The 16,391-nt window shown below is 30.8% G+C and overlaps 1 protein-coding gene across 2 annotated transcripts; it reads left to right on the top strand.

Annotated features, from left to right (window-relative positions):
* The first annotated feature begins 231 nt into the window (after window positions 1–231).
* On the top strand, window positions 232–15,691 carry LOC106066438 (protein FAM47E-like). 2 transcript variants are annotated; one of them, XM_013225458.2, is made up of 11 exons: window positions 232–449; window positions 4,836–4,992; window positions 6,165–6,386; window positions 8,670–8,741; window positions 9,221–9,375; window positions 9,522–9,672; window positions 10,573–10,655; window positions 11,185–11,329; window positions 12,049–12,213; window positions 12,389–12,466; window positions 14,861–15,691. In XM_013225458.2, exons 1-11 carry the CDS (start codon window positions 379–381, stop codon window positions 14,990–14,992), a joined length of 1,431 nt encoding a protein of 476 aa, XP_013080912.1. In that variant the 5' UTR covers window positions 232–378; the 3' UTR covers window positions 14,993–15,691. The 2 variants fall into 2 exon arrangements, with proteins under 2 accessions (XP_013080912.1, XP_013080913.1); XM_013225459.2 differs by lacking the exon at window positions 8,670–8,741.
* The last annotated feature ends 700 nt before the right edge of the window (window positions 15,692–16,391 follow it).

Below are 16,391 nucleotides of genomic sequence, written 5' to 3' on the forward strand. Positions count from 1 at the left end.
GTTCCAAAAAGGGATAGCAGTCATAATACTGTTTCTATAGTAACTGTTTAAACGAGTTTTTTGAGTTTATTTAGATCTATATTTAAAAAATAACTAGATCTATACATTTAAACCATTATCTTTAAAAATATATATTGATCTATGTTAAGCTATTACATCGTAGCCTAAGTCTAATCACTTTAAGTCGACTTTTAAAGATCTGCACATTTCACAAGTTTTTTTTTCATTTCTACCGGAAGTGGTTACCGATAAACAAATGTTGAAGAACTTCAAAACTAGAATTGAAAGATGATTTCAGTTTCTACCATAGTCCTTAGCTCATGGTCATAGATTGAGATTTTCTTTGTCAGGAATGTGATAATAATTTATTATAAGGAAATGGCGGCTAAGAAATATGATTTGGCTCTTGTTGAAACAAAGACGGATAAACCTGTGAAACTTCAGCAATGGTATCATGATAAATAATCATTATCATTAAAATCAAAGTTAGATAAATTAATATTAAAAATTTTAAATGGCCATTTCATTTGGCATTTGCCATCATATGATCATTTGGCATTTAATAATTATTAAACTAAACTTTATTCAATTACAAACTTTAAAAAAATAGTTTTAAAAATAGGTCTGCTCTATAAACTCTATTGGCGCCTAGTGTTTTAAACCAAATAATCAAATCATATTCTTTATTATAGACTCATAATAGCCTGTATAATTATAGGCCTACTATTCAATTTATTCCATATTAGGTCTAGATCTTTTTGATCTAATACTTGAGCCTTTTATTATTATATGACTTTTAATCTTATAATAAAAAGTTAACTAAGGCTTGTCTTCCAGTCTGAAAATAAATGAGTGAAGTATTTCACATGGCTACCAGCTGCGACCTACATATTTTGCCATACCCTGTGCAGACATAATTATTGTCTCCCCATTCTCCCACAATATAAAATTTAGATTCTCTTTTTGCTGTCTCAATAAGAGATTTTCTTTTAGTCTCAAATGTCTAGCCCCCTTACTTTTTAAGTGATCTCCAGCTATTTGTTCCAAACCCACCTGCAGCCAGGTGCACCTTTCAACTCACAAAAAAAAACTGCTTTATACATACGTTAGTCCCCCATAGGGTTGTATACCCTGCCAAGTGTAACTGTCAGACTATAAGAAGTCCCTTTTTATAGTCCATACTAATTAACATTCACAATTACATCGTTGTTTGTAGTTTGGTCTTGCCACAGTATGTCCATGATGAAGAAGATACATCTTTGGTGAAAGCGTTCGAGAAGTCTTAGTTGCTTTCTTTATAGTACCCATGATTCAGATCCATTTAGAAAGATTAAGAGAACCTTTGGAGCACTTCTAGCCCTGTGACCACTGGTCAGATGTTTATCAACTTCCCTTAAAAGCAATGCATCATTTGATAACATGTTTTCAAGATATGTGAAGTGGTCTACCATGTTAAGAGGGTGTCCATTTACTGTAATCTTTGGGGCTGAGCAGATTTTATTAGGTGACTTGCTTTTTTTAAGGTTTATAGTTAAACCAAAAGAGGCTGCAGTGTATTCAAATTCAATGACCGCAAGCTAGATATCATGTTCAGTGTGAGCAAGTAGAGCACAATTGAGAAGCTGTTACTGAAATCATTTACTTTGTTTTGGTATGAGACATTATAGGCTTCAAAGATTGAACACATTGCTTTCTGAATGAAACCTGACGTACCCGGTAGATAATTTGTGCTGACACTGCCTAATTGGACCCAACATTATGCCTAAGAAAATAGTGAACCAACAAGGGGAAGTAAACAGCCCTGCTTTATGCCATTTTCTATGGGGAAGGGATCAGACAAGGTCACCATTGTGTCTAATCTGGCCTTATCTTATCTTATATAATACAGACGTTACTTCAAAAAAGAAGATGATTACGTCCTACGCGTCATGCATTTAGTCATGCATATTAACCAATGACTTAAATTCTGCCAAGTCACTGGTTTTCCTGGCTAGCTCAGGCAACCCATTCCATGCTCTAATAGCACTAGGGAAGAAGGAGTATTTGTACAAATTTGTCCTAGCATATGGGACGAGGAATGTGCCTTTATCTTTGTGTCTTTCAGAGTATTTTATTAAATTTTGTTTTTGTATTTGAAGATTATGGTTCAGTGTTTTATGTATGATTGCTACTTTACTTTTGAGTCTTCTGTCCTGAAGGCTTTCTAAATTTAGTGATTTTACTAAAGGTGTTACTCTAGTCAAATGTGAATATTCGTTTGTTATGAATCTCACTGCTCTATTTTGTGTCTGTTCCAGTTTCTTAATGTTTTCTTGAGTTGAGGGGTCCCAAACGGAGGATGCATATTCTATTATTGGCCTAACCAAGGTTAAGTAACATTTTAGTTTTATGTTCTTATTTGATTTATAGAAATTTCTTTTAATAAATCCTAATGCTTTGTTTGATTTTTTTGTAGTTTCTTCAATATGTGGATTCCATGATAGTTTTTCATTTATTATAACACCTAGGTATTTTGCGTTTTTAGTCTGTGATACTGGTTTGCCATGAATAAGATAAGTGGAATTAATTTGTTTTAGTTTTTTTGTTACTCTTAACAACTGACATTTTTCTGGGTGGAAAGACATGCTCCAATTTGATTCCCATTTCTGTAATTCATCTAATTCTCTTTGTAAAATATCTGTGTCTTGTGTTGTTTTTATTGTTCTATATATTATGCAATCGTCTGCAAATAATCTGACTTTTGTTCCTGAACTAATGCAATTTGGTAAATCATTTATGTAAATTAAAAATAGTAGTGGACCCAAGACTGTACCTTGAGGTACACCTGAGTTTACTGTTATCGGTGTTGATTTAGAGCCATTTATTATTACAGTTTGTTCTCTCCCTATCAGAAAGTCTTTAATCCACTGATGCAGTGGACCATTAATGCCGAAATATTTTAATTTTTTAAGCAAACTATGGTGGTGAACTTTGTCAAAAGCCTTAGAAAAATCTAGTAAGATAGCATCTATTTGTTCACTATTATCTAAACCTTTTGAAAAATCATCAATTAGTCCTATTAGTTGTGTTTCACATGATCTATATTTCCTAAAGCCATGTTGGTATGGTGTGAGGACATTATGCTTGTCTAAGTGGTTTATGATGTTGCTACATATTATGTGTTCTAGGATTTTACATGTGATGCTGGTAAGTGATACTGGTCTGTAGTTCCCTGGGTCAGATTTTTCTCCTTTTTTAAATAGGGGGGTGACATTAGCTTCTTTCCAGTCCTTTGGTACTCTGCCCTGGTTAAGTGAAGCCTGAAAGAGTATTTTGAACACTGGGGCTAGCTCATTACTTAGTTCTTTGAGTAATCTAGCTGGAATACCATCAGGTCCAGAAGCTTTATTTGGTTTGGTGTTGGCTAATAGTTTTTGAATTCCATTTTCTTGTACTACTATATCTTCTATGTTGTCTACTTGGTTCAAATTCAGTAATATGTCTTTGTCTCCTGGGGCTGAGAATGCTGATGCAAAGTATTTGTTTAGAATGTTTGCTTTAGTTTCATTATCATTATGTATTATGTTATGTTCATCTTTTAATGGCGCTACGCCTGTTGTTTCCATTTTCTTAGACTTAATGTATGACCATAGGTTTTTGTTGTTATCTTTAGATATTACATTGTTTATGTATTCACTCTGCAGCTGTCTGCTTACTTTTTGTGTTAAGTGTTTAATTTTTATATACTTTTTGTAAACTCTTTCTGCATTAGTTTCTTTAAATTTTCTATAGAGGTTTTCCTTCTGTTTACAAAGCTTCTTTAGTCTATTATTAAACCAGCATTTATTTATTTTGTTTGATGTGTATTTAGTTGGTATATGATTTTCTATTATGCTTTTAAGATGGTTTTTAATGAAATTCCAGAGGTCATCGACTGGTTGGTTAATGTCTTTTTCTAATAAGAATGTTTGTTGAAAGTTTAGTGCAGCTTGGTGTAGTTGTGTTAGGTTACATTTATTCCAGAGTAAGATTTTTCTTTTGGGTTTTGTATTGGCTACTGCTTTTATCTGACTGTGTATTTTTATGATCTCATGGTCTGATAGACCAGGGATAATTTCATAATCAACTACTAATCCAGGTCTGTTGGTTAAGAAGAGATCTAATGTGTTGTTTAATCTAGTTGGCTTTTTAATGATTTGATCTAAACTTAGGTTGTGTAAAGTTTCTATGAAAAGCTCATTTATGTCCTTAAGGTTTTGGTGTTTATCTATGGTTAGTGTTTTCCAATTTATATCAGGTAGGTTGAAATCACCCATAATCCAAAAAACTGCATTTTTATTTGTCTCTTTAAGTGTAGTAATCTGATTACATAGTTCCTGCATGTATTCTAAACTAGAATTTGGTGGTCTGTAAATGCTGCCTATTATTAGGGATGTTGAGGTGGTATTAATTTTACAAAATGTTGATTCTACATTTTTTGAGTTAGGTAAGGTAATTTCTTCTGCTATAAGAGTGTTTTTTATTGCTAAAAGAACTCTTCCATGATTATCAGCCCTATCTTTTCTAAAAATTTCATAATTACTATTGAAAATTTCTGCATTATAAATTTCAGGATGCAGCCAAGTTTCTGTTCCTGCAATTATGTCTGGTTTCTCACATTCTAATAAAATTTCTAAGTCTGCTGTTTTGTTCCTAATGCTTTGAAAATTTATAACTAAGGTTTTTGTCCAAGTATAATTGATTGGAAAAAAAAAGGAAAAAAATATGCAACCATATCCATAGTTCTTAGTAAGATTATAACAAATTTTATTTAATGATGTTACATTGCTTCTTTATTTTTGTATTATTTTTCAAAGGTACAAAGAACGTCTAGAAACAAAATACCTGAAGAATTTAAAACCAGGTGAATTGTACAAGAACTCTAGTACACAAAACTGGATTTTTCTAAAAGATGGTCTGGATGATTTCAGAGATGGTTTACCTCCCCCTGTACAAGGAAGTGATTTTATAAAGGTAGTGAACATTTAAAAGCATTTAATTATTTATCAGTGGAGTTCTTTTACATAGCTTTCTTGAATTATTCATCACATCACACACATATAATAATTAAATGTGTGAACACAAGAATCAATAAATAATTAACTAATTAGTTAATTAACTAGTTCCCCTTCAGACCTTGTGATCATTAGGGCAGATGATGCAAAAATCATCTGTTTCTGTGGCCCACCGTTAATGAGGGTGTCATGTGGCCATCACAACGACCAACCGCCTTTACTTTTCCCCAACTAATTTCAGGCACCCATTAGAGCAGGGTGGACTTAGAGGTACCCAAATATCCAGAAGGTAAAAATCTGTCTTCACCAGGATTCGAACCCGGGACCTCGGTTCGGAAGTCAAGTGCTTTACCGCTCAGCCACCACACCTACTAGTTAATTAACTATTCATAATTAATTATTTTGTTTTGTATCTCGAACAAGGGAAAAAATAACTGAAGTGGTGGTATAAGCTGAATTAGTCCCCTTTCTAGGTAACCACTTTAAAAGTAAGTTTGAAACAAACAATAGGTAACTGTCTATACAATCTTCTAATTTTATAAGCTCTTCACTAGCAGAGTGGTTATAGTAGGTCAGCTTAAGGAGGCTTGAGCCATGAGCTCAAATTCAGAATGTTCCGCATTTTTTTTACAAAGTTTATATCAACTTTTTTTTACAAAGTCTATATCAGCTCACTCTGACTGTCTGTAGTATGGTAAAAAGTTTGTATACATTATTTCTCCCATACCCAATCTCTGATTAAGATGAAATTTTACCTGACAACTCAAGAATACAAAAAAAAAAATACTTAATTAACTATTGCAAATTAATTATTTTGTTTGGTATCTTGAAAAAGGGAAAGAAATAGTACTTGACAGATGTGGTGGTATAAGTTGAATTAGTCCACTGAGGACTCTTGAGCCCTGAGTGAACATTTCCTTATTTGCATTTTAAGACAATCATGTAAACATTTACCAAGATACCCTCTTCTTACCTCCTCTTTTCTCAGCTATATAGCATTGAGGAAAGCTTTAAAAATACTATTTATTAGAAAGACTTATAAAGAAAATGAAATCTCATCATCTTTATGTGTTGCCTAATATGGATGAATGAACAGAAAGATATAATTAATTCTTGTTCATTTTTTTTTAGCCAGGCAAAGGTTCTGTCCCAATTTTAAATAGTGATTATCTGAAGTCCAATACTGTCAAGCAACCAGCAGCTAAAAAACGACTCAGCAAATATCAGACCTACATGTCAAGAATCACTCCTCAGCAATATCAGCGAAGAGAATATATAAATCAAGTAGAAAAAGGATTGCTGAAACATCCGCTTGCTCTATATCCACATTTAGAGGATAGTCTTGCTCCTGATGTAATTACTAGTTTCATTTTATAGTTAACATAATAAAGTATATCATATAAGTGCAAATAATGCCAGGTGAACTGTGCACAATATGTAGCCTGAAAAATAAAATAGTTTTACAATACATATATATATATTGCTAAGCATCATTGGTAAAGTAATATAGAATGGCTGCCCGGCCATGTGGTATGCACTTCAGATTGTTGCCCCAATGGTCCCTATTATAGTTTGAATTCTGCCCGCTATTGTCCCCTTCCATTCATTAATTTTTTTTTCTCTCTTATTTTTACTAAGTTGGTAGGTCAAGTTTATTAAGCATTAGAATCATACATCTATATTTTCTGTTTATTTGTTTTTTTGTTTTTTTAGCCCAAAATATTTCTTTAAATTTATCAGGATAACTTTTTGAAAAATGTATTTAGTTCTTTCTTTTCCTGCAGGATTGTTACAAGTGTTCTGTTGACCATTTCCCTACATTTCTTATTTGTAGTTTTTTAGTGTTTTGGTGTTTCCAAATGACTTTCCATCAGTTTTTGTGCCGGCTTCCTTTTTTTAATGTGTCTTGTGGGAAAGTATTTGCAAGTTTTGATGATCCTTTGACAGAACCATAAAATCTTTTCTAAGCAGCGACTCAACCAATCTTTTGATTTTATCATAAACATGATAATTGGAAATGTGTTTTCTATAAAATCTTTTCTTTTAAACTTTGGTGTTCAAGTACACAACTTTTAAAATATTGTATTATGGCCACAACCAAGAAGTACATGAGACATAACTTTGACATATCTTTAATTTTCATTCTTTATGGCCTTCAGCATTGTAAGCTTTGCAGATGTCTGACAATCCTGGCAAGAATTTTAAGTCTGTACTTGTCTTCTACTATGTTATTTTTTATTTCTATTATTCTTTTTAAATTTCTTTATAAACAATTTTGTATTAATGTGAATCTTATAGTTCATCCAATGCATTTTTTTTTTAGAATCAAAACTTAATCACTTTTTCTTTTTAAATGTGTTAGAGTGTGAAGCTTCCCATAAAGACTTCATTAGGAATTCCAGTTGAGACTGGGATTTTTAATTTAGAAATTTTAGAATCCTTCTAATAACTATTTGACTTATCATTTGGGAAAAAAAATTTTCACTGTTACACAATACTCTTGAAAATTGTGTGGAGACAGAAATCTTTACATTCTGTGCCTAATGGATTATTAAATCATACTTAATCTGCCATCTTTTGCCTATAGATAATTTAAAGGACTGTTAATGCCTGGGTTGAAAGTGGGTATAAGCTCCCACGTTCCAAGAAATGCTCCCAAGGCTTGCGTCTCTAAATGCCTCTGACAGTCAAATCCAGCTCCTGGCCTTCACATGTGATTTTCCCAAACATCCGGCGGAACCTGTTCTAATAACTATTTGACATAGGTTGGGAAAAAAAATAATTTGTCACTGTGTTACACAGCACTCTTGAAAACTGTGTGGAGACAGAAATCTTTACATTCTGTGCATAATGGATTATTAAATCATACTTAATCTGCCATCTTTTGCCTATAGATAATTTAAAGTAATTGGCCCTATAACAGATTTTTTAAAAAACTTTTTAAAAATTATTTCTCTTCATCTTTTATTTTTTTGGTCATAATTTTAAAAATACTTTAAATATAATACTATAAAGCATTCTTTTGGAGTCTTAAGGAAGATTGCAGTATTGTACATTATTACATGGTTACACAGACTTTGACCAACATATTTTGTTACATCTGATACAGATAAATTTAAGCCTTTGGCTGCTGGGTTTTTTTCTTTTTGTCATCTGTGCCTTTCTTTAGCAGTAGATTTTATTTTTCTCATTTATGTAAGATGCTAATGGAAGAATTCTCAAGCTGTATCTTTTATAAGCTATTTTACTGTCATCTTCTCCTCAGTAAGCTTTAGCTGATACCTGAACTGGTCTTTACAGCATTATATAGGCATGCCTCTGTTATGATTTATTCCTTTGAGCTTTCTGAAAATAATTTCTTCAGCATACTGTCATCCCCCCCCCCATATAGGATAGATGCCCTACACAGCACTACTATTTAAAAAAAAAAAAAGAGCTTTGCCACTTTAATGTTCATAATGCCACTGTAGATGATATTCAGTCTAAAAGTGTTATTACTTTATATATCACTTTAGAAATACTCTACAAAAGTTAGAAGCTTTGTGGTATTCTACATAATGTTATTATATTCTATAAATAGAAAAAAAAACATGCATAGATGAAAATTTCTAAATATTATACTTACATATTTAACAGCGCAGACAATTGCTTAAGTCTAAATTGGTTGCAATCAATGTGCACTTGGGAAATCCAGACATAACTCAGAAAGTAATAATTGGAATGTTGTGCCATTGTTATAAAGTTGAATTATATATCCATTGTTCAGTTACTTTGTGTTTGATTATGATTTTGTTTCAGTAACATTCATCATTTCCTTTTTTTTCCCTTTTTTGTTTTTCCCTTGGTCAGTTAAACAAATAAAAAGAAATTTATTAAAATTCTAAGAATCACTTATAATTTGTAAAAAAGGAATGCCATCAAAGTAAAAATTACAATAATTAATTGCATCATTTTGTAAATCACATTTATCTAGCTCTGTTAGATTGAGAATTTTAAATAAGCATTGTAGTGAACACATATTTTATTTTATTAAATAATTCACTTTATCAGAGTTTTTCCCCTTTCTCATAAAAAAAAAACTCTATAGAGAGCTGACAATACATATTATTTCTTATTTAAACTATTAAATTGTTATTTTTCACATTTTCAAAAAAAAATATTGAATTGCTTAATTGTGTTTTCCTCAGTTGTTTGAGGATATTGTAGATCTCTTGGATCCGCAATTTAACATTAATGAGATTGTGGAAGATGACATAGAGTTTTATGGAAAAGATGAGTTTGATGAAGGAAGCATTACTGAACAAGACCCTGCAGTACAACGTCAGAAGCAAGATGATGCATTGTAAGTCAAATGAAATCTTAAGCTTGTCAAACAGAAACAGATTTTTCTAAATTATAAATCTCTTTTTTCTATTCTTTGAAAAAAAAAACAAATTAGATTTTACCTAAGTTGGATCCTGTGTCATTCAGCTATTTGTTTGTTTTTAGGCTTAAGGAAGTAGAATTGACTGGTACAAAAAACTTGTATAGATGGGTACCTCGAAAAGAAAATAAAAAAGATGGTAAAAAGAATAAAGAAAAAGAGATTCCATGGAACAGCACTTTGTCAGAAGAAGAACATATGAAACAAGTTACTCAGGTCATTTTTGTTTGTTACTATTATCAGAAATCTAGCAAAATTATTTTCAATTTCTATATACTTATATAAATATGAAACTCAATTTAGGCATGTATTGATGTTATTTAATAATCAAATAGAAGCAAAGATACACTTATGTTTTAGTTATGAAACTAGTAGACAAACTACCTAGCATGCACTCCCTGACATATTTTTTTTACTTGGAATCTATTAAGAGCCTTTTGAGTTCTTCCAAAAAGAAAGCTGTTAACTTTTTCTGATTATTTGTCATATTTAATGCTTTTTTTTCATTAATTTCATCTTGCATGCTTCTATCTTTGGACCTTTGATTTAAGTCACTGAGTATCAATGTTATATCAAATATCCATGAAAGCATCTCTCATCTGCTTTTAGTTATACGTTCCTAGTTTGGCATGATATATGACATTACAATCTACCATTCTTTAACATCATCTAGCTGGCTCTTTTTATCATCTAAATTGCATATAACCTCTCTATAATTTGCTTAAGACTGGTACCTCACATTCAGTCAAAATTGATAATTCTAGTTATCCAAACTTATGCTTTGATGCAAAAAAGCCCACATCCCTAATCAAGTTATTTGTAATAATCTTTCTTTTAGCTTTATCACTCTAAATACAATCTTTGTCACAGAGAGAGAGAGAGAGAGATTATTATTTCGGGAAAATAGTTGATGTTTAGATTATATTTATTCTTTATTTCATATAACTTAATTTTGAAAATAATACAATCTATTAATTTTTCTATCTTTACTATTTTAAAAATTAAAATATTGTTTTAATGTATATGAATGTCAACATGATTTATTGATTACAAAATAGCTATACTGAACATCAATATCAAGTAAAACAATATTCAACAGAAATGTTTGATTTACAGGAGTTTTGTGAATGGATAGCAGACCTCGGAGGGGAGACAAACAATATTGAGGAGTCAACAATAACTAGTCTGTTTGCCAGTGGGTAAGTGAATCTTTTCTAATTGTATACATATTTGTATTATAATAAAACTGGTGTAGTTTAAATATCTGTTTTGAATAAGAATTTAAGTGGGTGATTGTTTCCTGGTGATGAAAACTTTTACATGCTAGATTATCTCTCTTTAAAAAAAATTTACCCTTAATCTTGCCTTTTTCAAAATGTCATTTAGTATTATCGATTGTATGTCCATTGATTGAATTCATAATTTTTAATTTTGAGATTTCTAAAGATACCATTTTAATTTTTCTTTGTTATATTCATTTTGAAAAGATTTTAAAAATCATTTATTAATAACAGTTTTCTAGTATTTTAATTTATTAATACTTACTCTCAGAAAAAACAGTGATATATTTTGTTGTTGTTTTTTTTTGTCTTTTACTTAGTACATTATGGTCCAGTCTGAATATAGGCACCTTTAATTTTTTGCCTTTTCATAATAAATTTTTTGTCTTTTATAAATTTTCACTTTTTTAATTAATGTTTATTATCTTGGCTACAAAATTATTTCAAGTTATGAAACAAAGCCAGCCCTGTCTGTTCCTATTCATGTTGTTGAGCTTACCAGTGTGCCTCAAGAGCTCCGTCTGACAGCTGTTGTCCCACCACCTGCCCCCACCTCTAATGGCAGTGTAGATGTCAAAGAGGAGAAGAAAAAGGTAAAAGGCTCTTCATGGAGCTATAGAGATTAATGTCTGTCCTCATGTTTTCTACCTTGTGAGCAAAGCATTGAATATACCATGATCTCCGCCGTTGTTTTTGCATAAAGGGCCTATAGCAATATGGCTTCCCTGCCTTATTTTATATTATTCTAAGAAAAATTCAGAAAAAAAAATTAACTATAGATGGCTAAATATTTTATTTTTTTTACAAATGAGAATAATTTCATTTCAATTGTAGCTCAAATGAACTTAAAAAAAAAAAATATAGATAATAGCATTGGCATTGCTAGGAATTTACCATCATTATGGGGGCCCTGGGGGGGGGGGTCTTGACCTCTTTGGGGGTCCCTACATTCTGCATAATAATTAATATCAAATCACGGAGGGATTTTCCAATTCTCCCCCTCCCTCCCCGCACCCTAGCTACGCCTCTGGATAATAGTCTATTCTATAGTTCTATTGTATTTATATCTTTTAATTATCTTGAATCAAGGATTGTTCACATAAATAGCATTATTATATGCAATGACCTGCTAATGACAAAAAGAAATGATATTGATAGTGTGATAATAATATTTTAAAATTTAATAATTTTTTACTTAATTTTAATTAAGTATATGAGAGACAAGTTTCATACTAAATTTCAAGAAATCTTCTCTTTTAATCATTTAGTTTTTTTTTTATTTCATAAAGTTATTTGTATCTTTTTTTATTAGAGAATTACAGGTGATTATGAACCTAGCTGGGTTAAATTCAAATATGGTGCTTGGTATTTGCATCCAAAAACATGGAAGAAAATGGGTTTCGATGAGCCCCTTGAAGATCCGAAACAACTTAAAGAATATGAACTCTCTGAAGCTAAGAAGAAGAGCAATGAGCTGGTAATCTACTTTAAACATCATTTGATGCCTCTTTATCATTCTATGCAATGCTTATTTTTGGTGTAAGAATTCTTTGTTAATCTAAATTTAGAAACTTATCTAGAAAATTAAGTTCTTAATTTTTTTTTATTTTTAGCACTTTTAATTTTATTTAACATCTTTATGCTTCCTACAGAATAATGAACTGGCAACGATGCATGCATCAAAAGCATTTGCAGATTTTATTGAAAGAAAAAGTACTAGAAAACCAGAGGTATCAAAAACTTGTTAAATTCTAACTTTCAGGGATATATATAAATATTATTACTTTATTATGATATAATACATGTGTTTTTGAGTGTGAAGTTTGTGGAAAAGTACAAATTTTATGGGGCTTCTTTAAGCACAGTAGTTGTCATCTGCAGCAGCCTTTTTTATGGGTCCCAAAGGTATGGTCTTTCTAAGAGTTCTCCAGCTATTATTTTTATGTTATGCTTTTCTCTTTTCTCTATACCAGTACAGGTAATGTAATGCATGAGCTGCTCATTGAAGTGTTTCTAGAGGGTCCTTCACTACCCTATGCCACTAGTACTGATGTTCTGGTGAAAACCAATGTGGAAAGCATAGAGGAATAACAAGTTGTTCCACAGTTGCACATGCCTGTCCCTTATGGGATACAATGCTTTGCCTAAGCCAATATTAATCTTATATTGCAGTGTTTCTGAACCTTATACTTCTAATGTAACCTACATTTAAACAAGCAAATTATTCTTTAAAAATCCTTTTAAAAATAACAAATCTTATCTAAGGAAAACAACTCTTGCATTTTCAACTATATCTCTCAATTATGTAGACATTATTTCCTTTATTTGATATCAAACAAAATAATTAATTACCAAAAAATAATTGACTATCTGGTTAATTCTTAAATTGATTCATGTTTTGTTAGGTACTATATTTAATTGTTTAAATTTTCAACTTGATCCAAGAATGGTTGTGATCTAAGAAATGTTCATGTCAACTTTTATCAAGATTGGTAAAAGAGTTTTAATTTCTATTTGAGAAACACATGCTTACATATATACATACATACATAATATACCTTACAATTTGCTTTAAATATTAGATTATTTTATACAAAATATTTTCTATCGTACAATAGTATTGTTTTTTTCCCTAGTTTTTAGATTTAATTTTTTCAATTTTTTTTATACTGCTATCAGTGTTAAACTTAAGTTCTATAAATAACTGCTGTTTTTGACAGAATTTATGCAATATTTTCTCCTTTCCTGGTTATGGAAAATTCTTTTTCTAGCCAGCTTTTTGCTGCTGAGCTGTAAGCTCTTTTAAGGAAAAGAAGTGTTTTTTTCATTTGTTCAGCACTGCCTTTCACAGTGTTGGTTATGTTGGTTTGTTGTGGTAATAGGGTCTACCTAAAATGAGGCTTTCAACTAGAATATGATAAGGGAGGCACAGTGTCTACAGAAAAGTGGATGGGTGGGATTTATTCTGTAAGGTGATAATTTAAAAAAGTCCCTTTCTTAGTTGAAATGTAGATTGCTTAGAGCTGGAGGAAATTGATACTACGTCCAGTTTGTTTAATGTGGCCATTTCTTTGTACAAGGCTCTGTCTGTGCTTCTCGATGCCCATTGGTTGAGCCATTCCTCTTTTTGAATGCTGACTAATATTGACTTGAGAGTGAAGTCCTGAAACATCAATAGATAATTTCTTGATTAGTTATTTTGTTAATGCAGACAATGCATTATCACTTTGATATCTAATCTTGTAATTAAAAAATCAAATAAATAAATAAATTATTATTAAGATAACTGCATCCTTCTTTGTGTTAATCTAGAAGTTCATGTTAATTAGAGACTTAAAGTCTACTTAGTCATTGGTATTCCTCTAATGACACTTATATGAATTCCTACAGAATATGAAATGTGCATTAATCTTTGTGTCTTTCTGATCATTTTATTAGGTTGTGTTTTTGTACTTGTATGTTATGGTTCAGTGTTTTGTATATTTCTATTTTACTTTTTAGTCATCTGTCCTGGAGTGTTTAGTGGTGTTATTAATGGCTTTACTCTAGTCAAATGGGATAATACACCTTGCTGCTCCATTTTGCATCTGTTTTGCAACTTGATGTTTTCTCAAGTTGAAGGGTTCTAAACTGAGGACATATTTGGGTTCTAGCAGGGTCAAATAGCATTTTTTTTAAATCAATTGCTATCTCTATCTGCATTTTTAAAATGCTACATTAAAAGTATATGACCCTTACGTTTTAAGTTTTAGTATAGTTAAGATAAGTTCAAGGCTAACAAATCTGTAGTGAAATGATAGTAATTGAAGTGTCTGTCTCAGCACAGTTAAATGTTCATTAGGTCAAGGGTCATGAGATAAATTATCATTTGTTAAGATTGTAAGCTCCACTTCATGTGGACAGAATATGTTGGAAGTTACAGTTTTGACTTTTGTTTCAAAGTATATTTTTGTAATGTTGTTGGCATAGGCATTTTTCAAAATGTATGTTTCCAGTGGCATTGAGATCAATAATGATTTTATTTATTTTTTCTAGGGACATCAAGAATAAAAATTTATTTGAAGCTCATTTTATTTAAAGTTTACATTATTAAGTTATATTATTTCTTTTTTCTTTCTTTCCAGTTTTTGTTAGAAGTTGCAGAGATTCAGAAGAGAGCTGAGGAAGAGGAACTAAAGAGGATTGAAGCAGAACAACTGAGTAAACAGAAGAAAAATAATCTATTAACAAAACAAGTTTCAGATGTTGTGTATTAGCTATTGAACTCCTCAGCTATCTATCTCACATGGCGTTAAGGGCAGTACATAACCACTCTGAGTTCTATCACAAGCCTAAAACATCTCAACACACAGTAGCATTTTGCTCACCAACGTCTCACAGGGTTTTTGTGAAATTTCACTTGAAATCAGCAGACTTGTGTGCCTGTCACATTCATTTTGATTTCAGTTCTTCTCAACTGCTTTATGTGTGCAACTGAAATAAAGAGATCTTTTATTTTTATTTGGTTGATGCTGAATTGTTTTGAAGAATGAGTGTATGTTTGAATGAATGATTTATTACACTGTACATTTGAAGGGATAATAATTTTGGCAGTATTATTTTTATAGTCAGAATAAGATACAAATGTATTATAATGATATTAAACAATAGTAACCCAATCGCAAATATTTTTGTTCAATAATTTGTAACTTGTAAACAAACTCAAAAATATGAAGAAAAATTTAAGAATCAGCTTACTATATTAATACATATCTTAAGTTAGACTTAAAAAAAAAATCATTGTAATAGATATCTTTAGACTAATTGATTTAAAAAAAAAAGTTTTTGACTGACTTATTAATTAATTAACTTTTTGATAATATTTAATTTAAATTTTCATCATTTCTGATACTTGGATTCACTTATTCACAACTGTATTACTTGTTGCTTTTTAATAAAGAAATGTATACTATGTATTTAATCATTGTGTTTGTTACTCTTTAAACCAATATGTTAACTTTCAGAGGATATGTTATTGTTTTTTTCTTATTTTGTTAGTTAACTCTGTTAAGCTACGCTAGTTTACAATAAGGAATTTGGTGAGGAAAAGTTAAGATCTTATCTTATATAATACAGACGTTACTTCAAAAAAGATGATTACTTCAAAAAAGATGATTACAACCTAACCGTCATGCATTTAGTCATGCATATTAACTCACCAACTCACTGGTTTTCCTGGCTAGCTCAGCAACCCATTCCATGCTCTAATAGTGCTAGGAAAAAAAGGAGCATTTGTACAAATTTTTCCTAGCATATGGAATGAGGAATGTGCCTTTATCTTTGTATTTTTCTGAGTATTTTATAAATTTTTTTTATTGTAATTGAAGATTATGGTTCAGTGTTTATTGTATAATTGCCACTTTACTTTTAAATCTTCTATCCTGAAGGCTTTCTAAATTTAGTGATTTTATCAAAGGTGTTACTCTAGTCAAATGTGAATATTCGTTTGTTATGAATCTCACTGCTCTATTTTGTGTCTGTTCCAGTTTCATGTTTCCTTGAGTTGAGGGGTCCCAAAAAGAGGATGCATATTATATTATTGGTCTAACCAAGGTTAAATAATATTTTAGTTTTACTTGATTTATAGAACTTCCTTGTGTGTGTATTTCAGGTTAT

Source organism: Biomphalaria glabrata, chromosome 8 (genome assembly GCF_947242115.1).
Source record: "Biomphalaria glabrata chromosome 8, xgBioGlab47.1, whole genome shotgun sequence".
Lineage (NCBI taxonomy): Eukaryota > Metazoa > Mollusca > Gastropoda > Planorbidae > Biomphalaria > Biomphalaria glabrata.

Excerpts from the sequence above, each read along its gene's own strand:
- LOC106066438 (XM_013225458.2), top strand. The coding sequence starts at position 379 with ATGGCGGCTAAGAAATATGATTTGGCTCTTGTTGAAACAAAGACGGAT. Across the intron at positions 8,742-9,220 it reads ATCCAGACATAACTCAGAAA|TTGTTTGAGGATATTGTAGA; the intron begins GTAATAATTGGA and ends TGTTTTCCTCAG. Across the intron at positions 11,330-12,048 it reads TCAAAGAGGAGAAGAAAAAG|AGAATTACAGGTGATTATGA; the intron begins GTAAAAGGCTCT and ends TTTTTTTATTAG.